General features: G+C 47.9%; 1 protein-coding gene, 1 long non-coding RNA gene and 1 other non-coding gene across 4 annotated transcripts in view; 2 read left to right on the forward strand and 1 right to left on the reverse strand.

The window, feature by feature from the left end:
• Positions 1 to 27,373, reverse strand: LOC114813676. The gene is made up of 3 exons (XR_003761399.2): positions 27,242 to 27,373; positions 25,197 to 25,456; positions 1 to 138 (listed from the first exon to the last, which is right to left on the reverse strand). It is a non-coding gene; the product is annotated as an uncharacterized LOC114813676 (long non-coding RNA).
• Positions 1,594 to 1,732, forward strand: LOC114814021. The gene has a single exon (XR_003761764.1). It is a non-coding gene; the product is annotated as a small nucleolar RNA SNORA7 (small nucleolar RNA).
• C8H7orf31 (chromosome 8 C7orf31 homolog) overlaps positions 9,980 to 27,905 on the forward strand; it is a 46,031-nt gene continuing 28,105 nt past the window's right edge. For both annotated transcript variants that reach the window (XM_029070069.1, XM_029070071.1), the window contains exons 1-4: positions 9,980 to 10,034; positions 12,826 to 12,982; positions 24,400 to 24,576; positions 27,370 to 27,441. In XM_029070069.1, the coding sequence (XP_028925902.1) occupies positions 12,849 to 12,982; positions 24,400 to 24,576; positions 27,370 to 27,441 (383 nt within the window). In that variant the 5' untranslated portion in view covers positions 9,980 to 10,034; positions 12,826 to 12,848. The remainder of the gene's footprint in view (positions 10,035 to 12,825; positions 12,983 to 24,399; positions 24,577 to 27,369; positions 27,442 to 27,905) is intronic.

Here is a 27,905-nt window from a genome sequence, read left to right on the forward strand (position 1 = left end):
TAGCACAGCAGAATAGTGGTGGAACCGGGATTGGAACCCATGACTTTCTAACTCCCAGGCCCGCGCTCTATCCGCTTCGCCGTGCTGCTTTCGGTGAAGAGCGAGGTACAGGCTCCTACGGGAAGAGTAGTTCACCATCTGTAACGTAGAATGCCATCGATTAGAAAATGATAGGCCACAAAATAATTTGACAAATTCACTTTTACAAATGTAGTGGTTAAGCCCAGAAAATATGCTCTCCAAATTCTGTTGGATGACAGGTCCATTGAAGACATCACTGCAAAAGCTCTCTTAGCCACAAGAGGGCAAAGAAAGTCTCCGGTTTTTTGCACAATCGACTTGAATTCTCGATTCTCAAATAATAAAAGAGATTTTAAACGTGCAAGCGTAGGTTATGGCATCACACCCATTATTGCAGAAAAAAATCATGACTTAAAAACACACAAATATTATGGAATGAACTAATCTCGTCACCTAAATCCCAATTAATCTAAATTTTAGGAATTTCAACAATAATAATAATAATAATGTTGGTATTTGTTAAGCGCTTACTACGTGCAGAGCACTCTTCTAAGCGCTGGGGTAGATACAGGGTCATCAGGTTGTCCCACGTGAGGCTCACAGTCTTCATCCCCATTTTACAGATGAGATAACTGAGACACAGAGAAGGGAAGTGACTTGCCCACAGTCACACAGCTGACAAGGGGCAGAGCCGGGTTACGAACCCATGACCTCTGACTCCCCAGCCCGGGCTTTTTCCACTGAGCCAAGCTGCTTCCAATCCAGAATTGGATGCAACAAAAACAGGGCAAAAATAACTGCCTTTCCAGACCCACTTGGAAAACTTCTATTGGTGGGAGACATCGCTTCTGAAACAATTCTGACATTTTTCTGCATTGACCAGCAATAAGATACTATTTTTCCTAGTAGTGGGAACGGAGCTTTTATCTGAGGAATTCTGGAACTGTGCCTACATAAAGCGAAAAGGATAAAAGTAACTAATAAATAAAAGTCAACCGAAAAAACAACAACGCCACAGTGAAAGAGAGGGATTGAGGGTCTGTGTGATCCAGTCTGGCGATCAAAATTGATCAAATTAACGGAGGGGCTGCTTTGCTCTTCGGCTCAATTTATTAAGCAGTCGGGGAAGTTGCAGCCTGATTCATTTATTGTTGGATCTATACCCTGGATCAGGCACCCCTACAAATCTCCCAGTGCCTGAGACGTTGACCTAAAAGTAACAAGAGCAAACGCACAGGTAGTTTGCCTGTTATTCATTTAATAGCAATTAATCTATCAATTGTATTTATCGAGCGCTTACCACGTGCGGAGCACTTGCGAGAGTACAGTTTGTCAGAGTTCCCTCACCACAAGAGACCTTACAATGCAGAGGGGGAGAAAGACATAACTAAGATCAGTAAGTATCAATACGCACATTGAGGGTGGGATGAATGGAAGGTGAAAATCCAAGTTCAAGGGAATGTTGCCTTAGCAACGAGTAGACAAGACCGGGAATCCTCTAATTAGCAAACGATTCCTGCTTTAATAACAATTTTAGCACCTGGTGACGGGAAAGGACTCCAGAAACTCGAGCCCCTCTCGGGGTCGCACCTGGAGAGTTTCCAGTACTCTACCAGTCTGGACTATGGGAGGGAGAGTCAAGCAGAAGCCTATCCTTTCCATTCCTAGCTTGGGCAAGGGGCTAGCGAGTGGAAAGCCATCTGCTACAAGTCAGAACTCCCCCGTGCTGGGCGGCAACGGCACGGGAGAGAATCGAGGGTGGAGATTCGACTTTACTGCGTCGACCACTTCCAGATTTTGACCCAGAAAACTCAATGGATCCACTACCAGACCATTTCATTCAATAGTATTTTCATTCTGAGAGAGATGTGTCCATAGATGGGCTCACTTCTCTGGGCCTCGGTTCCCTCATCCGTAAAATGGGAATTAAGACTGTGAGTCCTATATGGGACAGAGACTTTGTCCAACCCGATTATCTTGTATCTACCCCAACATTTAGAACAGTGCCTGGCACGTAGTAAGCACTTAACCAATGTCATCATTATGATAATCATTGCTATTATTATTATTATATTGCAACCTTCTTCACTTACATAAATAATGGCATATGAGGAAATGCAGAGCAGACACGGAAAGAAAGTGAATCATTTTTAGTTTCTAAGAAAGGAAAACTTGCATAGTTAACGTTTATTTTTTAAAACGTGGTGGGAAATAAGGGGAAATAGGTAAAGTGGATCATTGAGGAGCCAAAACAGTCGCAAAACTATCAAACTTTAAAAGCATCTGCAGTTCAAATCTACATGAGATTCCTGCACCGTAACTGTGGGAAAATACAGTCGCTTCTAGTTTACTCCTGTTAAAGTCCTAGGTCTAATTAATTTCTGGGATTTTGTCCCCAATCAGGTTATTTCCAACCCAGGAACAAAAACATTATTTCATCCGATGCCAAGCCACAACCTTTTCACTTTTTCACTTTCATTGATTAAAACCCGTCATGCTAAATTAAGCCCTTTGGATTTCGGTCTGGGTGGGTGACATTTTAAATACTGTCCCTTCAATCTCCTTCTTTTGTCAATCTTGGATATTTCCACCGTCACAAGTGGGAAACGGCTGCCGTCTGATAGGGCACGGTGGGCACGGTGCCAGGGCGAATTTATCACGGGGTGGTTGACTTTCTGAAGACGGATGACTCCTTCACTTGCCAATCAAACCCGCTAAAGCTTTTCTCCCTGTAGCATTATGGATGACATCATTAGAGACACTAAATCATCCCTGAAGCCTTGTTTTCTTCCCAAGCAAAATCTGGACTCCACACTTTCCTCGACAACCTACCTTCACTCTAGTCCCAAAATGAAGACACGGTGATATCACTGACGAGACTATCAGCTCGACTATGGACTTAAATGAAAATCTTTAAGTATGCTCTTTCGTATTTTGAATCGAATCGTTAGAATTTGAATTTCACAAACCAGGACCCTGAGAGAAAAACAAAAATCAGCCTTGCAAGATCTGCTGAGCAACTCACAGCCAGACAGATCACAAGGTGATTTTCGATCTGAAGATGTGGAACAGATCATTCCAATCTGGTCCTGATAATAATAATAATCATGGTATTTGTTGAGGGCTTACTATGTGCCAGGCACTGTACTAAGCGTTGGGGTGGATACAAGCGAATCGGGTTGAACGTAGTCCCTGTCCGGCATGGGACTCCCAGTCTTAATCCCCATTTTAAAGATGAGGCAACTGGGGCACAGAGAAGTGAAGTGGCTTGCCTAAGGCCACACAGCAGACAAGTGGAGGAGCTGGGATTAGAACCCAGGACCTTCTGACTCCCAGACCCGGGCTCTATCCACTAGACCATGCTGCTTCTCTGTGCGAACAAGCTCGCTGTGGGCAGGGGACCTGTCTGTTATATTGTTATATTGTACTCTCCCAAGCGCTGAGAACAGTGCTCTGCACACAGGAACAGCGATACTAATAATGATGGTACTTGTGAAGCGTTTACTATGTGTCAAGCACCGTTCTAAGCGCGGGGGTAGATACCAGCTAATCAGGTTGGACACAGTCCCCTGTCCCATGAGGGGCTCCCAGTCTTAATCCCCATTTTACAGATGGGGCAACTGAGGCCCAGAGAAGTGAAGTGACTTGCCCAAGGTCGCGCAGCAGACAAGCGGCGGAGCCGGGTTCAGAGTCCAGGTCCCTCTGACTCCCAAGCCTGGGCTCTATCCGCTAGGCTCAGTGCTCAGGAAATACAGCCGACAGACTGAAGATCAGACAAAGTGGCTCCCAGGAGCTAACGTTGCTCCGTGTCCACACCTGTAGATGTGGAAGGAAACACCACTGGCAGATCAAATGCAAACAAAGAGCTCAGCATGGGGCGGAAACCCCATGACCCAGCTGGAGTGGCAGTGAGCCCAACCAAAGACTCACGAGGCCCAGAGCCTGTATAAGACCAGAAGATCCGGGGTTCCTGCAGCGGTCTGATCCTGGAGAAGTCCCGTCACCTCCTGCCGGAACAAAGTAGGACAGAAGCCGGTCTTCGGGGAGGCAGCGGGAACCAGCGGAAAGAGCAGGGGACCGGGGAGGCAGGAGACCTTGGGTTCTAATCCCACCTCCGCCACTAGACCGTTGCAGGGTCACGGGTAAGTCACTTAACCTCTCTGAACTTCAGTCTTCTCATCCGTAAAATGGGGATGAGTCCTATTCTTCCTCCCCCTTAGATTGTGAGTCCTGTGTGAGACGGGGACCTCATCCAATCTGATTGTCCTGCATCTATCCCAATGTTAACATAAGAAGATCTTAATCACATTTATTTCGTTAATGAGGCGTACAACCCCTTGATTCTATTTATTGCAATTAAGTTGTCTTGTCTTTGTCCGTCCTTCCCCCCCGATTAGACTGTAAGCCCGTCGGTGGGCAGGGATTGTCTCTATCTGTTGCCGAATTGTGCATTCCAAGAGCTCAGTACAGTGCTCTGCATATAGTAAGCGCTCAATAAATACTACTGAATGAACGAATGAATAACAATAATTATTAAAGCTATTATTATCACTCAGAACTATTCACAATCCGCAGTCATTTCTAAACAAAGACTCTTCCTCCCTCCAAGAGCTGTGTTTACTTAAACACTAGAATCAGTTCTAATCAGTAATTATCAAAGTCTCCTTCCTCTGGGGTCTCACCAACTGAGACTGTGCAGTTACATCCAACCTTTGGTAAGAGCAGTGTGTGTGTTTTTTAAATTGTATCTGTTAAGCGCTTACTACGCGCCAGCCACTGTACTAAGTGCTGGAGTAGATGCCAGTTAATCAGATTGGCCACAGTCCACGTCCCACGTAGGGCTCCCGGTCTTAACCCCCATTTTACAGATGAGGGAACTGAGGCCCAGAGAAGTGAAGAGACTGGCCCAAGATGACTTAGCAGACAACTGGCAGAGCTGGGATTAGAACCCAGATTCTTCTGACTTCCAGGCCCGTGCTCTAGCCACTAGGACATACTGCTTCTCAAACTACGGAATCAGAGGGATGGTGGGAGGTTGGCAAGGGAGTTATATGACAAGAGCAGGGAGAGGAAGATGAGGGAGAAGGGTCTCTCTGGGCCTCTTTGGCGACTGTTCTTGACGGCTTCTGGTCCGCTCCCCCTCCCAGGAAGCAAAGGGACTGATCGCCTGCATTTCTCAGCAGCCACTGGGACTTTAAAATAATAATAATAACAATGATGGTGGTATTTAAGCACTTACTAGGTGTCAAGCACTGTTCTAAAGTTCTGGGATAGATACAAGAATATCAGGTCGAATACAGTCCCTGTCCCACATGGGGCTCACAGTCTCTATGCCCATTTTATATTTACGGTAACTGAGGCCCAGAGAAATGAAGTGACTCGTCCAAGTTCACGCAGCAGACAAGAGCCGGAAGTAGAACCCAGGACCGTCTGACTCCCAGGCCCGTGCACTATGCACTAGGCCGGGCTGGGACTAGCGGGGAGGAGTCGGTCTTCCCTGCTGGGTTCAGGTTTATACCCGCCTCTGGGGTGAAACCTAGCCTTTTTTAGGTCCCTTCCGGGCTTACGACGCTAGGCCGGAGCTGCATCTGAAACAGGCAGCTTTGACGCCCCACTCTGCCTGGAGCTGAGCGTCCCAGTCGCTCCCGCGACCTTGCCGTCGCCAAGGGCAATGGCGGAAGCGTCTCATCCCTGCAGCGGCAGTAGCCGGGGAGAAACAGCCTGAGGATCCTTTCCATGAAGGCTTCCCCAAGACAAGGGCCCGGGCCTGGGCCTGGAAGCCGCAGAGAGACCCCTCTCTATTTCCACAGCCCCAAAGTCAGAGCAATCACGGGGCTCCCTCAAGAGCTGGGGGGAGGAAGATGAGGGGGAAGGGTCACTCTGGGTCTCTTGCCTGTTACTGCCTCTCCCGTCCTGGCCCCCACATGGGTGTGGAAGACAGATGAGGATCCAGGGTGTTTTTCACTCACTGACCCTGTAGGTTCTTAGCTGAGGGATCATAGTTACTGTTTCCATCCCCACCGGCTTTTTAAACTGGAAAGAGCTAAGAATTTCTGAGTAGACTATAAAGACCCTAAATCAGATATTTTTGCCTCTTTAGCTCTTCGAAGGCCGTCTGCCATTCCTAATCCTTCTTCTGCCCGCTCTCCCTTAAAAGCCCACCTTATTCTTGCCCACCATGCTCAAAATGAAAAGTAGGCACCTATGGAATCAGAATTAATTTTTTTTATCGATTGCTTGTACCTGCACATTATTATCATCAAGTGCCGTCGAGACGTTTCCGATTCATAGAGAGTCTACGGATATATTTTCTCCAGGCGGCCTGTCCTCTGCCATAATCCGTGCCCTTTCTAATGGTTCTTCTGTTATTTAGCTGCTGGTCTGTCTCTTCCACGTTTTCCCTGGATTTTTCTGGGTCTTCTCCAGAGAATTAGTCCCCCTGATCATGAGTCCAAAATATGCTAATCTAATTTGTCATTTGGCTTTTCAAAGACCACTTAATTTGGTCCAAAATCCATTTGTTTGGTTTTCAGGCTGTCCGAGGTAGTCACAAAAGCCTTCTCCAATCCCGCATTTCAAAAGAATCGACGTTCTTTCTATCCTGTTTTTTCACTGTCCAGCTTTTGGACCCCTATATTGCCACTGGAAACATCATAGAATTGACAATCTGTATTTGACAATTTGTATTACTACTGTGCAGTGCGCACCATTTCAATCTCATTCATTGAGTGCTTAGTGTGTACAAAACACTGTACTAAGCACTTAGGAGAGTAAAATATATTTATTCTTTATAAAGCACTTATTAAGTGCTAAATGTGTACTACATGCATGGTGACAGCATGGTCTGCTGGTAAATTAAAATAGGAATTATGTTTCTAAATTAGTGTTTATGCAGAACATTTTTTGAATTGGCTAGCTATGATACTTACTATTAATAATGATAGGGTATTTGTTAAGGACGTACTACGTTGCCGGACACCGTACTGAGCACTGGGACGAATATAAGCAAATTGGGTTGGATACAGTCCCTGTCCTACGTGGGGCTCACATTCTCAATCCCCATTTTACAGATGAGGGAATTGAGGCACAGAGAAATGAAGTGACTTGACCAAGGCCACAAAGCAGACAAGTGGCAGTCAGGATTAGAACCCATGACCTGCTGACTCTCAGGTCCGTGCTCTATCCACTATGCCACGCTGATATCTATTAAGTATTTATGTTCTCTAAACTGTAAGGTCCTCAAAACTGTATGCTCCTCAGGGGCAGGGAACGTTATCGACCAACTGTTGTATTCTCTCAAGTGCTTAGACAGTGCTCAGAACACAATGTGCGCTTGATAGATGCCATTTTTTATGATATTTGTTAAGTAATACTGTTGGTATTTGTTAAGCGCTTACTATGTGCAGAGCACTGTTCTAAATGCTGGGGTAGATACAGGGTAATCAGGTTGTCCCACGTGAGGCTCACAGTCTTAATCCCCATTTTACAGATGAGGGAACTGAGGCCCAGAGAAGTGAAGTGACTTGCCCACAGTCACACAGCTGCCAAGCGGCAGAGCTGGGATTCAAACCCGTGACCTCTGACTCCCAAGCCTGGGCTCCTTCCACTGAGCCACGCTGCTTCTCTGGTGTGCCAGACACTCTACTAAGCGCTGGGGTAGATACAAGTTAATCAGTTTAGACACATTCCGTGTCCTACATGAGGCTCACAGTCAACCCCCATTTTACAGATGAGGTAACTGAGGCCCAGAGAAGTGAAGTGACTTGTCCGAGATCACAGAGCAGACAAATGATGGAGCGGGGATTAGAAGCCAGGTTCTGCTGTCACCCAGGCCCGTGTACGTAAGTGCTGTGGGGCTGAGCGGGGAATGAATAAATGGAACAAATCCGAGTTTCAGGCCCTTTATTAGCTCTCCCCATTCTACCTACCCTGTTGATCTTCCTCTACTTCGACCCGGCCCACACATTTCACTCCTCTAACCCCAGACTGTTCCCCATGCCTCGATCTCATCTCTCTCCCCTCTGACCTCTGGCTCACGTCCTCCCTCTGGCCTGAAATTCTCTCCACCCTCACGTCTGACAGACCGGGGGTTATAAAAAAGGGATTAAGACTGTAAACCCCATGTGGGGGCTGGACTGTGTTTGACCCTAGCTTATATAATAATAATAATAATGACGATGGTATTTGTTAAGCGCTTACTATGTGCCGAGCACTGTTCTAAGCGCTGAGGTGGATACAAGGTAATCAGGTTGTCCCACGTGGGGCTCACGGTTTTAATCCCCATTTTACAGATGAGGGAGCTGAGGCACAGAGAAGTGAAGTGACTTGTCCACAGTCACAGAGCTGTCAAGTGGCAGAGTTGGGCTTCGAACCCATGACATCTGACTCCCAAGCCCGGGCTCTTGCCACTGAGCCTCGCTGCTTCCCCTATGTCCTCATGTCCACCAAACCAGCTCTCTTCCTCTCTTCAAAGCCCTACTGAGGGCTCACCTCCTCCAGGAGGCCTTCCCACACTGAGCCCTCCCTTTCCTTCTGCTCCTCGTCCCCTCCCCTTCCCCTGCAACCCTTTTCTCTTCCCCCTTCCCCTCCCCTCCGCACTGTGCTCATTTGTATATATTATTTGTTACCCTATTTATTTTGTTAATGAGGTATATAGTTCCGTGATTCTACTTATCCTGATGATGTTGTCTTGTTTTGTTTTGTTCCGTTTTGCTCTGCCATCCGTCTCCCCCATTTAATAATAATAATAATAATAATAATGTTGGTATTCGTTAAGTGCTTACTCTGTGCAGAGCACTGTTCTAAGCGCCGGGGTAAATACAGGGTAATCAGGTTGTCCCACGTGAGGCTCACAGTCTTAAGCCCCATTTTACAGATGAGGCAACTGAGGCCCAGAGAAGTGAAGTGACTTGCCCACAGTCACACAGCTGACAGGTGGCAGAGCCGGAATTCGAACCCATGACCTCGGACTCCCAAGCCCGGGAACTTTCCACTGAGCCACGCTGCTTCCCCTAAACGGTGAGCCCGTCACTGGGCAGGGATGGTCTCTATCTGTTGCTCAGTTGTTCATTCCAAGCGCTTAGTCGAGTGTTCTGCCCATAGTAAGAGCTCAGTAAATACGACTGAAGACTGTGAGCCCCACGTGGGACAACCTGATGACCTTGTATCTACCCAGCGCTTAGAACGTTGCTCGGCACATAGTAAGTGCTTAATAAACACCAAAATTATTATCATTATTACTTACATGTGGGTGGGAGAGAAAGTTAGCGGAAAGAATCCGGGCTTCAGAGTCAGAGATCATGGGTTCTAATCCCTGCTCCGCCGCCTGTCAGCTGTGTGACCGTGGGCAAAGACACTTAACGTCTCTGGGCCTCAGTCACCTCATCTGTCAAATGGGGTTGAAGCCTGTGAGTCCTACGTGGGACAACCTGATGACCTGGTAATAATAATGATTGTGGTATTTGTTAAGCGCTTACTATGCGCCAGGCACTGTTCTAAGCGCTGGGGTAGATGCAGACTAATCAAGTTGTCCCACATGGGGCTCACAGTCTTCATCCCCATTTGACAGAGAGGCACAGAGAAGTGAAGTGACTTGCCCGAGGTCCCACAGCAGCAAGTGGCGGAGCCGGGATATCTACCCCAGCCCTCAGAACAGTGCTTGGCACATAGTAAGCGCTTAACAAATACCAACATTATTATTATTATTATTATTAAATGAAGAGAGCAGGCGTGTGGAGAGAGAGAGACTGAGAGACAAGAGAGACTTAGAAACTTGGAGAGGTCGAGCAGGAAGGGGGAAGTGGTGAGCGCGGTCCCCGTAGTCCCCGGCACGGTCGGCCGTTGTGTTGTCGTCGTCGCCTCGGCCCTAGTTACCTTTTCGATCCCCATTGTTGGTCGATTGTTGTGTCGCCGCGGCCCGTCCTTCCGGCCTAGCCAGCCCCGGCCCTGACCGCCGCCCCGCGAGGCCCGCAGGGTCTCCCCGCAGCACCGGACCACCCTGCCCGTGAGCCTCGGTAACCCCCCCCCCCGTCCCCGAACTCCCGGGTCACGTTCTAATAATAATAATGATGGCGTTGGTTAAGCGCTTACTATGTGCCAAGCCCTGTTCTAAGCGCTGGGGTGGATACAAGGTCATCAGGTTGTCCCACGTGGGGCTCACAGTCTTCATCCCCAGATGACAGATGAGGTAACTGAGGCACAGAGAATAACAATAATAGTGCTGGTATTTGTTAAGCGCTTACTATGTGCCAAGCACTGTTCTAAGCGCTGGGGTGGATACAAGGTCATCAGGTTGTCCCACGTGGGGCTCACAGTTTTAATCCCCATTTTCCGGATGAGGTAACTGAGGCACAAAGAACAGTAATAATGATAATGTTGGTATTTGTTAAGCGCTTGCTATGCGCCAGACACCGTTCTAAGCGCTGGGGTAGATACAAGGTGATCAGGTTGCTCCATGCGGGGCTCACAGTCTTCATCCCCATTTTACAGATGAAGTAACCGAGGCCCAGAAAAGTGAAGTGACTTGCCCCAAGTCACGCAGCTGACAAGTGGCGGAGCCGGGATTAGAACCCATGACCTCTGACTCCCGAGCCCATCGTCTCCCAGAATGGGAACGGAAGGAGCAGGGGGCTGGGAGACAGAGCACCTGGATTCTAGTCTCAGCTCTGCCCACTTGCCTGGAGGCTGGTCCTGGGCAGGTCGCTTCCCTTGGTGCTCCCAACTTCCTCGTCGGTCAAAGGGAGATTCAATAGCGCGGTCTAGAGGATAGAGCAAGGGCCTGGGAGTCAGAAGGTCACGGGTTCTAATCCCGCCCCTGCAGCTTGTCTGCTGGGTGACCATGGGCAACTCACTTCACTTCTCTGGGCCTCAGCTTCCTCGTCTGGAAAATGGGGATTGAGACTGTGAGCCCCACGTGGGACTGGGCTCCCCCAATTACCTTGTATTCATTCATTCATTCAATAGTATTTATTGAGCGCTTACTATGTGCAGAGCACCGTACTAAGCACTTGGAATGTACAATTCGGCAACAGATGGAGACAATCCCTGCCCAACGGTGGGCTTACAGTCTAATCTTGCATCTATCCCAGCACTCAGTACAATGCCTGGCAAATAGGAGATGCCTAACAGATACACTCATAATTATTATTATTATTATTATCTATCTCCTCTCCCTTCCCCCTAGATGGCAAGCTCCATGTAGGAAAGGGACTAATAATAGTAATAATGATAGTATTTGTTAAGCATTTTCTATGTGCCAAACACTGTTCTAAGCACTGGGGGAGTTACAAGGTAATCGGGTGGTCCCACGTTGGGCTCACAGTCTTCATCCCCATTTTCCGGATGAGGTAACTGAGGCACAGAGAAGTGAACTGGCTTGCCCAAAGTCACACAGCTGACAAGTGGCAGAGCCGGGATTAGAACCCACCACCTCTGATTCCCAAGCCCGTGTTCTTTCCACTGAGCTACGCTGCTTCTACTGTGTCTGACCGGATTATCTTGCATCTCCCCCAGTGCTTGGCACAATGTGAGCATTTCACAAACACCCCAGGTATCTCACCTCTGTAATCTTTGGAAAGGAAAGAAAAATTGATCGGATGGTCTTCTGAACGACGACGACGATGATGGTGGTGGTATTTGTTTAAGCACTCACTACGTGCCGAGCACTGTTTTAGGCGCTGGGGTGGATAGAACTGAATTTGTGACTTTAAAAAATCCATCGACATGGGAAATGGAAAATAACAATAATAATAATAATGTTGGTATTTGTTAAGCGCTTACTACGTGCAGAGCACTGTTCTAAGCGCTGGGGTAGATACAGGGTCATCAGGTTGTCCCACGTGAGGCTCACGGTTAATCCCCATTTTCCAGATGAGGGAACTGAGGCACAGAGAAGTGAAGTGACTTGCCCACAGTCACAAAGATGACAAGTGGCAGAGCCGGGATTCGAAAGCACGAAAGCATCCTTGCTTCATTTAATTCATTTTTTTCCCATCGGAGTCAATTTCCGGTTCTCATTCGTTCCTGCGGTGATGACTTTGAAGGTTTTATCTGTGTCGCGTGTATTGCGACCTGAGAGTACATTGTCCTCATAAGCGAATGAACCTGTTGGGGTTGAAAGGCAGGCCCTGCCCCGGGCAGAGTTTCCTAACAATTCAGGATAAGGTCCCTGCATTTCTGAGCTGCCCTGCCTGGCTTAAGTGGTTTGAGTAACTGAGAGCTGGTTGACCATTCAATAGTATTTATTTATTGAACACTTACTATGTGCAGAGCGCTGTACTAAGCGCTTGGAATGTACAAATCGGCAACAGATAGAGACGGTCCCTGCCGTTTGACGGGCTTTCGGTCAATCGGGGGAGACGGACAGACGAGAACAGTGGCGATAAATAGAGTCGAGGGGAAGGACATCTCATAAAAACAATGGCAAATAAATAGAATCAGGGTGATGTACATCTCATTAATCAAACAAAATAAATAGGATGATGAAGATATATACAATTGAGCAGACGACACCAAACCCTGGGTCCTATTTTCATTACCCTATTTATTTTGTTAATGAAATGTACATCGCCTTAATTCTATTTATTTGCTATTGTTTTAATGAGATGTTCATCCCCAGATTCTATTTATTGCTATTGTTCTCGTCTGTCCGTCTCCCCCGACTAGACCGTAAGCGCGTCAAAGGGCAGGGACCGTCTCTGTTACCGATTTGTACATTCCAAGCGCTTAGTACGGTGCTCTGCACATAGTAAGCGCTCAATAAATACTATTGAATGAATGAGTGAAATCCCTTCTTTTCCTTTCCAGAGCAGGTATTTTAACTGGGAAGCATGGAAGTGTTGCGGGGCCTGCCCTATTATTACAGAGAACTTGAAGGAGCGGACACTTTATCGGATACCTTTAAATCCAACGAGATCCTGACGCCACTACGGACACCGTCACGACTAACGTCGTCACAGTCCAGGTAAAGGGAAAAGACTTTCGCAGAGCTATACTTGGTGATAGACGGGGCTGGTCTTCATCGTTCCGAGGTACGCTGTCACAGAAAAGATCTGAAGGAAAACTGTAATCCTCAAACCATAACCCGGCAACTGACCATTCGGAAAGTGTCTTGGAAACAGCGCTCGTATCTAGGATGTGGGGAACTCACGTGTCAATACGGTAACTGAGAATCTAGGAGAGGGAAGAGCTCAGTGGAAAGAGCCCGGGCTCGGGAGTCAGAGGTCATGGGTTCGAATCCCGGCTCTGCCACTTGGCAGCTGGGTGACTGTGGGCAAGTCACTTCACTTCTCTGTGCCGCAGTTCGCTCATCTGATTCTGTTTATTGCTATTCTCGATTCTATTTATCGCTATTGTTCTCGTCTGTCCGTCTCCCCCGATTAGACCGTAAGCCCGTCAAAGGGCAGGGACTGTCTCTATCTGTTACCCATTTGTACATTCCAAGCGCTTAGTACAGTGCTCTGCACAGAGTAAGCGCTCAATAAACACTATTGAATGAACGAATAAAATGGGGATTAACTGTGACCCTCACGTGGGACAACCTGATTACCCTGTATCTTCCCCAGAGCTTAGAACAGTGATCTGCACATAGTAAGCGCTTAAAAAATACCAACATTATTATTATTAAACCTGAAGAAATAAGAGTTTTTTGTGGATGCTGTGAAAAAGCTGAAGTGAACAAATGAGTCATCGTTTTAGGGGAAAAAAACAAGCTTTAAGTGAACAATATTTCACCGGGCTGGCAGGCCAACCTAAAATAAGGTCACGAGTTTGTTCATTAATCAGTACCATAATTTGGACCCGAAGAGGGGTCAGCTCTTTTACAGATTTATCTACATTTCTTAAAGATTTTTATTTTAAGAGGTTTATTGACTGAATCTGTTCCTCCCTGTCACACTTCTTCTGCAGAAAAGGTTTCAAGAAATCAGCCTAGGCTTTTGGAAAACTCTCATTTCCCTTTTCTTACTGGGGGTGGTCATCCTTCTAGAATGAGTAGCATTTATTGAGCGCCCAGCACTTTAAGCTCATTGTCTGCAGGGAACGCGTCTATTGTATTGCAGTCTCCCAAGCACACAGTACAGTGCTCTGCACACAGTAAGCACTTAATGAATAGGATTGAATGAATCTATAAAGATGCTTAAGATATAGAGAGAGAATAGACGTTCCCAGGCCACAAGGAGCTTACATTAAGGGGTGCCAGTAAGCATTCAAGTACTATTGATTGAAACCTACATTTGTATAACTGGGGGGGGTCAAGATCATCAATTGGGTACACATGTATAGGAGTGATTACTCATCCTCCCATTTAACGTTCATCGTGATGTCCTTTTGAATTAAAGGTAAAAACCTAAGGATGTCATCAGCTGCCATTTCACAGAGTTTGGAGGATTTGAAGGACCTCGGAAGTAGATCGATCAAGAGTGTTTATTGAATGCTTACTCTGGGCAGAGCACTGCATTAAGCGCTTGGGAGAGTACAACACAACAGTATAACTGACACATTCCCTGCCCACAACGAGTCTGCAGTCGAAAGGGGGAGACAGACATTACTAGAAATAAATAAATTAGAAATATGCACCTAAGTGCAGCAGAGCTGGGGGGAGGGAGGGGAGCAAAGGGAGGAACTCGGGCCGAGCAGAAGGGAGTGGGAAAAGAGGACATGAGGGCTTAGTCAGGGAAGGCATCTTGGAGGAGATGTGCCTTCAGTAAAGTTTTAAAGGTGGGAAGAGTAACTGTTGGATGTGAAGAGGGAAGGCATCCCGGGCAAGAGGCGGGATGTGGGCAAGAGGTCGGTGGTGAGATAGACGAGACCGAGGTACATCGAGCGGGTTAGCGTTAGAGGAGTGAAGAATGCGGGCTGGGTTGTAGTAGGAGAGTAGCGAGGTGAGGTGGGGGGGAAAGGTGATTGAGTTCTGTTTGATGCAGAGGTGGATGGGCCACCGCTGGAGGTTCTTGAGGAGTGGGGAAACATGGACCGAACATTTCTGTAGAAAAATGATCCGGGCAGCAGAGTGAAGTTTAGAGTGGAGTGGGGAGAGACAGGAGGCAAGCAGGACAGCAAGAAGGCTGTTAGAGTAATCAAGGCGGGGTAGGATCACATCTTGGATTAATGCAGTAGCAGTTCGGATGGAGAGGAAAGGGCGGATTCTCGCGATCTTTGTGAAGGTTGAACCGACAGGATTTAGGGGTAGATTGAATAAGAGGATGTGATGTGAGCTGGGTTCTCCGGACTAGCTGGAGCCACAGTGTAGTGGTTTTAGGTCCAACCACCGTGGCCACCATCCCGGCCACCTAAGCAGATGCAGGAAGAGACGGAGGAAAGTTTCCAGGGCATTCAGAAACGTAACATGGTAGCTCAGGATACCGTAGTCCTGGGGGATGGGGAATGAGTAATGGTGACAGTGTCCTGTGGTTATAGAAACTGACAAGACAGCTAGGATGGCCTGGTATGACCCCATTCTGGCACACAGAAGGTTGCTAAAACACACCTATATCCCATAATGTGTATTTTCAGCATGCATTTTGGTTAGAAAGCTGGGGGCAAGTGCATCTTTGTCGAACACATTGGAAGGCGAGCTCAGACGTCATTGCTTCTGTCAGTCACGGTGTGTGTACTGGAACACAAGTCCTCCTTAGCCCCAAGTTTCCAAAGAATGTAACTGCTGGACTACTGGCAGTCTGAATCTGCCTTAGAGCCCCATTTAGTCATTCTTTTAGTCTTATTTTGCTCGTTTTCTGGCCCTCTTATTTGAAACATATTTAGCATAGGCGCAAAAAGTTGAAGAAAATTACTGAATACAATCCTATCCCACTTTGTGTCACGACTGGAATTGTCAGTTAGGGCAGGGCAGTTCAGAGGTTGGTCCCCAGAATGCCACTGCACACTGGACTAGTTTCCCCTGAGAGACTTTCTTCTTCAGTTCCCAAAGTCTGCCTTCCCAGCATCTCTGCTCCTTCACCAGGCTCTCCAGACTTTCAAAAAATGGCAGAGGGAGTTTATGTAGGCCACTTTTAATCCCTTAACCGGGGGATGAGGAAAGCATCACCCTCACGTTCAGTGATTGAAAAGGGGAAGCTCAACCCCTTGCACTGAGTTTATGAAGTGCTTATCTCTGGGAAAGCTGGGAATTCTCTGCCTTTCTAAGCTTATTCGGTTTTTAAACCTGTTTATCTCTCCAGAGCGGGACAGGGCCTGGGTTTGCTCTGATTGTCTTGTGTGCTTGATCTATAAGCAAACTGACCCAAAAGCAAGCTCTTAATAATAGTCAGGTAAAATCTATTTCTCCATCCTATCTGGAAATTATTTCAGTGTTTTTCTCCCACTAAACTGTAAACTCCTTGAGGGCAGACCTCCTGATTATTAACTGTATTGTACTCAAGTGCAGTAGATGCACACACCCACACACCGGCATATACACCTGTATGCACACATATATATACATACCTGTCTCTCCCTCTAGACTATAAGCTCATTGTGAGTAGGGAATGTGTGTTATATTGTTATATTATATTCATTCTTTCTTTCGGGCGTATTAATTGAGTGCTTACTGTGTGCAGAGCACTGTACTAAGCACTTGGAAAGTACAATAGCACGATAAAGAGAGACAATCTCTGCCCACAACAGGGTTTACAGTCTGGTGGGGGGGAGGGGGGATAGTCATCAAAACAAGTAAACAGGAATCAATATAAATAAATAGAATTATAGCTATATACATAAGTGCTGTGGAGCAGGGAGAGGGGGGAAAAGCAAAGGGAGAGTTTCGAGGTGACGCCACATCATTGCAGACATACAGTGTGACTGAAGCATTCACCTACATAGCTACTTTGTTCCTATCAGTAAACTATTTTTTAGTTCCTGCCTCTCCTGCTAGATTTTTAAGCTCCTGGAGGGCCAGAATCGTGGCTATTTACTCTATACTATACTATCCCAAGCACCAAGTAAGGTTCTCTAAACACAGCAGGAACCCAAATATTATTGACTAGTTTACAGAGATAATGTGCTTAAGTAATAAAAGTGCAGTGGGAGGTTGTGAGTGGGAAGAAGAAAAATTAATCAGGGAAAGCTTCCTGTAGGAAGTGGAATTTCAGAAGGACTTTTAAAAATGGGGAAAACTGAGGTCTGGCAGATTGAAAGAGGAAAGGGAGTTCCAGATAAGAGGAAGGGGGTGAGCCGGGGGTCAGAGATGGGAGAATCGAGTCTGAGGCACAGTGAGGTCAGTTTGGGGGAACGAAGAGCGTCAACTAGATTGCGGTGGGAGAGAAGAGTGGGTAGGAAGACAGAGCGGATGAAGCGTCTTACAGAGTCAGTGGACAGGAGTCTCGGAGTGATGCGGAGAAGAATGGGTAACCACTGAAGGTTTTTGAAGAGAAGGGAGGACATGTGTGGATGTTTTAGGAAAACAATCTAGGTGGCAGAATGAAGTGTGGGTGGGAGAGGGGAGAGATTGGAAGCTAGGAGATCTGTAATGAGGCTAATGCTATAAATGAGGATATGACAAGTGCCTGGCCCAGGCTGATGGGCTGTCTGGATGGAGAGGAAGGAAGGATCCTGGAAATGTTGTAGAGGAAAAAGGGACAAGACTTAGGGATAGACTAAAATGTGAGAGTGAAAAGAGGTTGTCGAACTGAGGATCATGTCAAGTTGCTACGGCAGCTGCAAAGACTGTTTCGACTGCAGTCACCACTTGCTTGCCGTATCTCCACCCGGACGGGACTACATGAGGGGGTCATAATGCTCGTGTGCATCTCAGGGATTTCGGGGAGGTCACTGCCGCAGCGAGCAGTTGCCCACGTTTCTGTGCATGGGGGTCAAGTGGGATGCTTTTCCTGGGATCTGCTACTCTGACAGCTCACAGAGGGGCCAAGACCAAAGGCATTTTCCATAGGGAAGGGTAAGAGAGAGGTAAAATCAGAGACAGGCAGGCGGGCAGAGCCGGAGGGAAGACGTCACAGCACCTCCAGGCTCCAGGCTCCCCACCTCAACTGCTCATGGCCTCCCACCCAACTGGGGCCCAGTGAGATTTTCTCCTCGGTGCCCTGCGGAGAGACCCTCTCCATCCCTCTCCTTCATTCATTGCTGTTTGCTCTTCCGGAGACCAGCACGAGGGCAAGTGCTTAGTACAGTGCTCTGCACATAGTAAGCGCTCAATAAACACAATGACTGAATGACCGACTGCTAAGGACAGTGCTCCACATATATTAGGTTCTCAATAAATAGCATTAATTGTGACATCCCCAAGGGCAGGTGGTGTTCCTGCTTTTCAGATGAGAAATCAAACCCAAGGGGTAAAGTAGTTTACATGGGATCACAAAATAAGATCCCAGGAATAGAAAGATGCAGTTTCCAATCGTATATATTGCGCATTTACTGTATGTAGAGCATCAAACTAAGCACTTGGAAAAGTGCACTATAAAAGAGTTGGTAAACATGTTCCCCGCCCACTGTAGTTCTGTGGGATCACATCAACCCTTGTCTGTGATTCTTAACCCCTGTCAAAAGAATTAAGGTTGGTGTTACACATTTATAGTAACTAATTTCCCCCCTCTAGACTGTAAGCTCTTATGGGCGGGGAGTGCCTGTTTATTATTGTATTGTACTTGCCCCAGGACTTAATACAGTGCTTTACACACAGAAAGCACTCAATAAATAGGATGGACTCATTGACTAATTGCACCCCAGTCAATCCTCAGACAATCAGAACCACCACGTAATTCCTATTCATCTTCTCTCCTGCCTCCCAAGATAAGTTACATTGTTTAGGCCCCCCCCCCCCCCCCCCCCCCGTTCCTTTGGAGAAGGGGGGAAAATATGAAGAAAAGGAACAACCAACAGATTAACTACCCCTCAACCCTCTTCTCCACCTCTGGCATCAGCTCAGCCTCCCGCCGCCCGCCTTTCCCCTTTTCCCACCTAATCTCCAATGGATCAAGGATTCGAGTTTTGCTGCCTTTCTGTTCTTCAGTTTCCCTTGCTCTTCCGTCCCTTTCCACTTCCTAGTTCACGACCACTCTCGGATTTCTATGTCACCGCTGCTTGCCGCCATTCAATTTGAAACCCATCCAAACATTTATCTTCAAAAAGAGGCCGATAGAGCTCTAGATTGAGACTCCAAAACTTGGTTTAATTCTAACCCGGCCGGTGCCTTATTCAGTGTAAATTGCTTAATGTCCTTGTGTGTCAGTTTCCTCAAGGCTGAACTCAATGTCTGTTAGGTACTGAACTCCTTAGAGATAAATGCTAAAGCAGTGGATTTTCTCTGGAGACTTGCCACTAATAAACCAATTTTAAGTGACGTTAATATAAACCTCTTTTTGTCTCATCCCTCAACTCCTCTCCCCAAATGTACAACAAGGCCCAATGCGCACAAGTTCTTACTTTCAATTTAGCTGACCTCACTCACTCCCGGCAAGGTTTCCAAGTCAGATGTCATTTAAGGACGCTTGCCAACAATTACTAATCTGCCCAACCCAGGCTTCCATTTCGCTGCTGTTTCTCCCTCTATTTCTGGCCTCTTTCGGGAATCCGGTCCGTTTGAGCATTAAGCTTTCATTAATGCTCAACTTAGAACGCTAATTAATTAATGTTAATTTTAGTTAATTTTTAACTTGGAAATCAAGGTAGTATTAGCCGACAGGTCAGAGAGCGGTCCAATATTTCTAAATTTGTGAGATTTGTCACCACAGCCACCTAACAGTGTGTGGCGTCATTAAGAGCCGTTAGTTTAATTTAAAGAACAATGAACAAGCAAATGTGTTGGGGCTGAGACTGATTGTTCCAAAATTTAACTCTTAGGTTGAGGCATTATTTTCCTTTCTGTGAAGACTCGCTTCCAAGGTTGTGAAAAGTTCTAATTTCCAAAAGCAGATTGTTTGTGTGACCTGCAGTTTAAAAACAAAATTAAAAAAAACAACAGCCCAGTCTTAATGAACAAACCGATTAATATGGCTACTGAAGGTTAAGGTTTAGTTTATAACCTTAATGATTTCCTGCAGTTCGATTACCAGTAAATTGAAGCCAACATGAATGATTCATTAACATCTCCCAGAGGTTCAGCTTACTGATCATTAGCTCCGCAAATAGCGGATTGCGATTAGATACTGAAGTATTAACCCATTTTCCATTTAAGCGTGACCTTTTATTTTAACCTTAAACACTCGGATTACGCCCATTAAATAGGTTTGTTCTGTTTCCATAGGAACTAAATCCTGGGTTTGACCACTTCTCTGGTCGTAGGAAAATAGTTTGCAGTGGGACAGGATTTGCCTGTGACCGCCGCTAGCCGCTCTGGTGACGCAGGCCTTCGGCATCAGACCGCATCCTCAGAGCAGATCCAAGCGGCTGAGTGCAGCTACTCAGGGGTGGGACTTCCAGGGGGATCGTGTGGTGGGCACCTCCCAAACGATGCCACGAGGTGAGTGGCATCAGAGATCGGGGTAATAATAATAATGTTGGTATCTGTTAAGCGCTTACTATGTGCAGAGCACCGTTCTACGTGCTGGGGTAGATACAGATTGTCCCCCGTGAGGCTCACAGTCTTAATCCCCATTTTACAGATGAGGGAACTGAGGCCCAGAGAAGTGAAGCGACTCGCCCACAGTCACACAGCTGACAAATCCTTTTCCCTCTGCTCCCTCTACCCCCCCTTCACCTCTCCGCAGCTAAACCCTCTTCTCCCCCGTTTCCCTCTGCTCCTCCCCCCTCCCGTCCCATCCCCTCAGCACCGTACTCGTCCGCTCAACTGTATAGATCTTCATCACCCTATTTATTTTGTTTAATAAGATGTACATCACCCTGATTCTATTTATTTTCTATTGTTTTAATGAGATGTTCTTCCCCTCGACTCTATTTATCGCCATTGTTCTCGTCCGTCCGTCTCCCCCGATTAGACCGTAAGGCAGGGACCGTCTCTATCTGTTGCCGATTTGTACATTCCAAGTGCTTAGTACAGTGCTCTGCACATAGTGAGCGCTCGGTAAGTACTATTGAATGAAGTGGCAGAGCCAGGATTCGAACCCGTGACCTCTGGCTCCCAAGCCCATGCTCTTTCCACTGAGGAGAAGAGTCCTGTGGCTCCCAAAGACCTGAGGTGTGAGGCTGAGAGGGTCGTTAAGCTTTCATGGGCACCAGCGGGGTACATGCCCCCTGGTTCTACCCGTGCCCTAACCCTTCTCTTCTCCTCCTCCTCCTTGTTACCCCTTCCCTAGTGTCATCGGCATGGCCGGGTCCATTTGGGAGGCAGCAGGCTGGAAGGGTCGCAAGGGGTCACGAGAACGATCCCCGGCTTTCCCCGGTAGAAAGGTTCTTCTCCTTGGACCACACGTTTCCTCTGGGAAGAAATCATAATAATAATGGCATCGGTTAAGCGTTTACCAGGTGCCGGGCCCTGTACTAATCGCTGGGGGGGAGACAGGCAAATCCAGGAGAATGGAGGCCAGGGCAGGGTTCCCCACCGACCCGACATTCTGGAGCATATCGTTAGTTGTATCCTCAAGAAGGGGACGTCGTCGTGTAATTCGCCTGCCTGCCGGAAATCCAGTCGTGAGCCTGTGGGACGGGAAGTGACGGAGGCGTGTGGAGCAGGATTGAGAGGGGGCCGCTGACTTGAGACAGTCACCTGGGTCCCTCCTTTCTAGGTCCCCTAACCCCTGTGAAATCAGTGATCCCTGCAGTGAGCAGCCCGTCGATCGTATTTATTGAGCGCTTACTGTTTGCAGAGCGCCGTACTAAGCAGGGGGGAGAGTACGATACAACAATAAACAGACACAGTCCCTGCCTAGACCCCCCCTCTCGCTTCCCAGCCGGACGCTCGGGGCCGGAGGGAGGGTGGGGTGCTGCCAGTGTGAGAATCGGGGAAAAGTTTAGGGTGTCACAAGTGCCACCACCCCACCCCCGTCCCCAGCATCCTCTCCTTGGAGAGGGGAGGGCCCTGTGAGGAGACAAGAGGCACGTCCTCCCTCATCCACCCAGTCAACATTCCTAGTCAGGGTTGGACCAAGAGGGCAGAGCTCCATAACCTTAATCCCGGAAAAATTTCAGGCTCTCCAGTGTATGGGTAATAATAATAATAACTGTGGCCTGTGCTGAGCACTTACTATGTGCCAGGTACTGTACTTAGCCCCGGGGTGGATCAAACAAATCGGATCGGACGCAGTCCCTTTCCCACCTAAGGCTCACGGTCTTAATCCCCCTTTTACTGATACGGGAGCTGAGCCGCAGAGAAGTGACATGACTCGGCCCAGGTCACAAGACAAGCGGTGGAGCCGGGATTCAAACCCTTCCGACTCCCAGGTGTTCTAGCCACCAGATCAAGGATCGAGGAGCAGCGTGGCTCAGTGGAAAGAGCACGGGCTTTGGAGTCAGGGCTCATGAGTTCGAATCCCAGCTCTGCTACTTGTCGGCTGTGTGACTGTGGGCGAGTCACTTAACTTCTCTGTGCCTCAGTTCCCTCATCTGTAAAATGGGGATTAAGACTGTGAGCCCCACGTGGGACAACCTCATTCCCCTATGTCTACCCCAGCGCTTAGAACAGTGCTCGGCACATAGTAAGCGCTTAACAAATACCAACATCATTATTATTATTATTATTATCAAGCTGCTTTGCTTCTCATCCGGCATTGCGCTGGAATTCTGATGGGCTAATCCAGCGTGGCTACCATCGGCAGGCAATCGATCGATGTTATTTACTGAACGTCTACTGAACGCGAAACACCGGAATAAGCCCTCGGGAGAGTACCACGGAACCAAAGCATAAACCCTTGGGAGAGTACCACGGAACCAAAGCACGTTCCCTGCCCACGAGAAGTGTAGGAAGCAGCGTGGCTCAGTGGAACGAGCCCGGGCTTGGGAGTCCGAGGTCACGGGTTCGAATCCCGCCTCTGCCACTCGTCAGCTTTGAGACTGTGGGCAAGTCACTTGACTTCTCTGCGCCTCATTTCCCTCGTCTGGAAAATGGAGGTGAAGACTGTGAGCCTCACGTGGGACAACCTGATGACCCTGTATCTTCCCCAGCGCTTAGAACGGTGCTCCGCACATAGTAAGCGCTCAACAAATACCAACATTATTATTAAGTGTACAGTCTAATCAGGGAGATGGATAAACAGCAATTATTTACAAATCATGGGGTGTGGAGAAATTACAATACGTTAAGAAGTAATGTGGATAAATCAGATTGAAGTAGGTTAATAAATAATTGAATAGACAGACGTGCAGAGGTCCCGAAGTGCTGAGACTACACGTTAAATACATAAGCGGCTAATAGGTCAACTAGGTGGTTGTGAATTAATTAAGGAAGGCTTCCTGGAGGAGGTGGGATTTTATAGGTCCTCTATGAAGGGCTCCTCTAGGGCTCTCTCCCTCAGATGCTCATTGTCTTTCCCTTCCCGGACATGTTCTCTGCATATTTAGAGAAGTAGCGTGGCTCAGTGGAAAGAGCCCGGGCTTAGGAGTCAGAGGTCATGGGTTCTAATCCCGGCTCCGCCACCCGTCAGCTCTGTGACTTTGGGCAACGGAGGCGCGTGGAGCAGGATTGAGACGGGGCCGCTGACTTGAGACAGTCACCTGGGTCCCTCCTCTCTAGGTCCCCTGACCCCTGTGAAATTAGTGATTCCTGCCGTGAGCAGTCAGTCAGTCAATCAGAAAGAGCCCGGGCTTGGGAGTCAAAGGGCGTGGGTTCGAATCCCCGCTTTGCCACTTGTCAGCTTTGAGACTGTGGGCGAGTCACTTCCCTGCTCTGCACCTCAGTTCCCTCATCTGTAAAATGGGGATTAAGTCTGTGAGCCTCCCGTGGGACAACCTGATTACCCTGTATCTACCCCAGTGCTTAGAACGGCGTTCTGCACATAGTAAGCGCTTAACAAATACCGACATTACTGTTACTATCATATTTTCTACCTGCCTCTGAAACTAGTGCTAGTGCCCAGAAGCTCGTTGTGGGCAGGGAATCTGTTTGTTTATTGTTGTATTGTGCTCTCCCAAGCGCTTAGTACAGTGCTCTGTACACAGTCAGCACTCAGTAAATATGAATCGAAGTTCATGAATGTCCAGCTTCCGGTGCTATTTCAGAATGTCCGAAAAACGGCTGATGGGCAGTGTGGTCAAGTGGTGGGGGGAGGGGGGAGGGAACCCAGGGAGATCTGGGTTCATATCTCAACTCTGCCGCTAGCCTGTTGTGTGACCTTGGGCAAGTCACTTAACCTCTCTGTATCTCACTTTCCTCCTCTGTGAAATGGGAACAAGATGCCTGTTCTCCCTTATCTCTTGGATTCTGGGCAGGATAAAGACTATATCCAACTGGATAGTCTTAAATCTACTCCAGCATTTACCACAGGGGTTGGCACTTAGTAAGCTAATGTATCTCGTTATAATTATCTTCATCATTCACAGGTATCGGGAGTTAAGAAAATCACTTCAAGTGAGCAGGCTGCCGTGGGGATCAGAACGGGAATACGGTGGCATTGCCCCAGTGACCCTGCCAGCAGATCACAGACCAAAATCTGAGCCTCCTCCTCTCCTCAGTAAAGGGCGCCAACATTATGGGTTTGGTGGAGATTCATGGCCCAGGTAGGTAGACTTCTGGTATCGTGTTTAAAGGATGGTACGCTTGATTTTTCTTTCACTTTGTAAATTGAAACATTTCTTTCCTCCGCCACAAATCAGAAGCCCGTTAAAGAACTCAGAACACGGAACCAAAGCAAAGGGCAAGCGGTTCCGCCACTTGTCCGGTGGGTGACCTTGGGAAAGTCATTTCGCTTTTCTGTGCCTCAGTTACCCCATCTTTAAAATGGGAATTACGACTGGGAGCCCCATGTGGGACGTGGACTGTGGCCAAGCTGATTATCTTGTATCCACCCCAGCGCTTTCTACGGTCCATTTAAAAAAAGGTTGGAAACCCTATCGGTGCTTATTAAACACCAACAATAACCGTCAGCGCCGGTGTATAACTCCGTACTGAACTCCGTGTTTGAGATTAGAGGATCGGTGTCGTGACAGACCTCAGGAGGGGTCACGGCTGGGTTCTTCAGAAACCTGTGTCATGATTTAGAGCCACAATAGACGCTGTAAGCCAAATAGACTTTCATTCTCAAACGGCGCAACGTTCACAGTGAAAAATAGAGAAGAGAAATCAGCTGGAAAAAGAAGAGTCAATAGAAGAGAGGTCATGGCTAATGTCAGATTCTCACCTTCTCGAAGGAAAGCCGGATTGGAGTGGGCGAAGGACGGCTCTCCTGGGTGATTTTCTGAAATGAGACTTGAAGGCACCAGAAGAGGAAGCATTCGTATCAAGACTCTGTCTTTTCAACAGAAAAGGTCATTCTGGCCCACACAGGCTCAGTCAGTTTGCAGACGCTCTGCTGATCACAGCTCTCTTGCAGTCTTCCATCAGCCACTTGAATGTCATAGAATCCCCACTAGTGGCTCATCATCTTGGCAGGTTAATTTCCTAAAAGAAAAAAAAAATTAAAAGGAAGAAATCCCCCAGTAATCCTCTCTATCCAAAGCCTATCTTCCTGCCAACAGTTTCTAATGGCAGGTTTATTCTACCACACACCAGCTTCCGTGATAAACTCTGAGAAGCAACAAGGCCTAGTGGAAATAAGAATGATAATAATCAGGGTATTTATTAGATGCGTACTATGTGCCAAGCATTGTTCTAAGCACTGGGGTAGATACAAGGAAATCAGGTTGTCCCCCCGGCGCTCAAAGTCTTAATGCCCATTTACAGACGAGGTAACTGAGGCACAGAGAAGTTAAGCGGCTTGCCCAAGGTCACACAGCAGACAAGTGGCTGAGCCAGGATTAGAGCCCACGACCTCTGACTCCCGAGCGCGTGCTCTTTCCACTAAGCCACGCTGCTTCCTTTTAAGAGCACGGGGTGGGAGTTAGAGGACCTGGGTTCTAATCCCAGCTCCGCCACTCATCTACTGGGTGACCTTGGGCAAGTCACTCAACTGCCCTATGCCTCAGTTCCCTCATCTGTAAAAATGGGGATTAAAGCTGTGAGCTCCAAGTGGGACAGGGAGCGTGTCCAGCCCAGTTACCTTGTATCTGCCCCGGCACTTACTACGTGCCAGGCATTGTATTAAGCGCTTAACAAATAGCAACATCACCAAAGCCGCGGGATGGGACTGAGCCAGGGTGGGAAGGAGGAGAGGGGCAGCAGTCTGAACAGCACAGCACAGCACTTTTACCCTGTGTAGATGGAAAAGTCACCAGCCGTAGCCTCCTCTCCCCACCCCGGCTCCGTAACTGGAATCTCCAGGCCGGGGCTTGCCTGGCTCACGTTTCAGATGTGGATGTGAAGCCGCGTGGCTCAGTGGAAAGAGCCCGGGTTTAGGAGTCAGAGGTCACGGGTTCTAATCCCGGCGCCGCCACCTGTCAGCTCTGTGACTTTGGGCAAGTCACTTGATTTCTCGGTGCCTCGGTTACATCATTTGTAAAATGAGGATTAAGACTGTGAGCCCCACGTGGGACAACCTGATTACCCTGTATATGCCCCAGCGCTTAGAACAGTGCTGGGCACAGAGGAAGCGCTTAATACCAACATTATTATTATTACGGGGCAGGATAGAGTCCCCTCAAGCTTTTCCCAGGATGCAATCTGTCTTTGGAAGAACGAGGCCCAAAATCGCAGCTTCTCTTGGGTCAGTACCTACACAGCGAGTGAAACAGGTGGCCTGGGTCTGCCCAGGATACCCCGGGGGGTGACCGGCTCATATCTCAGGCCAACCGGCTGCTGGTTGGCTTTGCAGGACAATACCCAGGTTCTCTTCCCGGCCCACATTCGGGGCAGGTTGGGGAAGGGTTGGAGGTCAATCTGGAAGCAGCGTGGCTCAGTGGAAAGAGCACGGGCTTGGGAGTCAGAGGTCGTGGGTTCTAATCCCGGCTCCGCCACTTGTCAGCTGGGAGACTTTGGGCAAGTCACTTCACTTCTCTGAGCTTCAGTTACGTCATTTATAAAATGGGGAATAAGATTGTGAGCCCCACGTGGGACAACCTGATTACCTTGTATCTCCCCCGGCACCTAGAACAGTGCGTGGCACATAGTAAGCGCTTAACAAATGCCATCATCATCATTAATCTTACCTCACATTAAGTCAGCCAGGTGAATTTCGATCTCAACTTTCCAGTCTCTCCCAATCCCTCACCTTTTCTCCTTATGAAAACACACCAAGAGACGGCTACGTAAACAAACGTACACACGTGCATCCTTAAGTTTTTCACTTACAGAATTCTTTTTATCCAAGTGAGTTTTGAAGAGACAGCATAACCCCGGTATTCCTCTAAGATGCAGATATGGGATCGGCGGATAACTGCTTCAGAAAGTGAAATCGCTTTGTTTTTCTTCCTTCTCAGGGGCTATCCCATTGAACAGTACTACGATTTGACCCAGAGGAAAAAGAGCAAATTATATGGAAACGACTCCTTGTAAGTTCCATTGTCGTCTAAGATAAAGCCGCCATCCTCACAGTCATTGTTTATTCGGACCTGTGATCCATGAGAGTGCACAGGCCCTGCCCGTAAGGAAAGCTCGGTAGAGTCAGGGAGACGGTGAAGTACAGCTGACCTTTGATCAGAAGGCAGTGCTGTTGCTCTTTCTGAGATGTGTTATAAGCGTACAGGATATTTTCCTGCAAAGGGAAGGAAAACATAACAGTTTTATGTCAACAGCTCCCACTGAAGCGTTAACACAACCGAGAATATTCAACAGTGGGGAGAGACTTGGCTCAACTCAATGATGAAAGGGGCTGCTTGGTGGATAAGCTTTCCTCCTCTTCCTCTCAGCTCTGGTAAAGAGGGGGTCCCTCCTGGTGGCTGTGGATGGGAGGAGGGGGGTCCTGGTAAGGAGCTTGGCCTCTCTCATCTCTCAGGCCAGATGGAATTCATTCATT

This window comes from Ornithorhynchus anatinus, chromosome 8, assembly GCF_004115215.2.
Source record: "Ornithorhynchus anatinus isolate Pmale09 chromosome 8, mOrnAna1.pri.v4, whole genome shotgun sequence".
NCBI classification, from domain to species: domain Eukaryota; kingdom Metazoa; phylum Chordata; class Mammalia; order Monotremata; family Ornithorhynchidae; genus Ornithorhynchus; species Ornithorhynchus anatinus.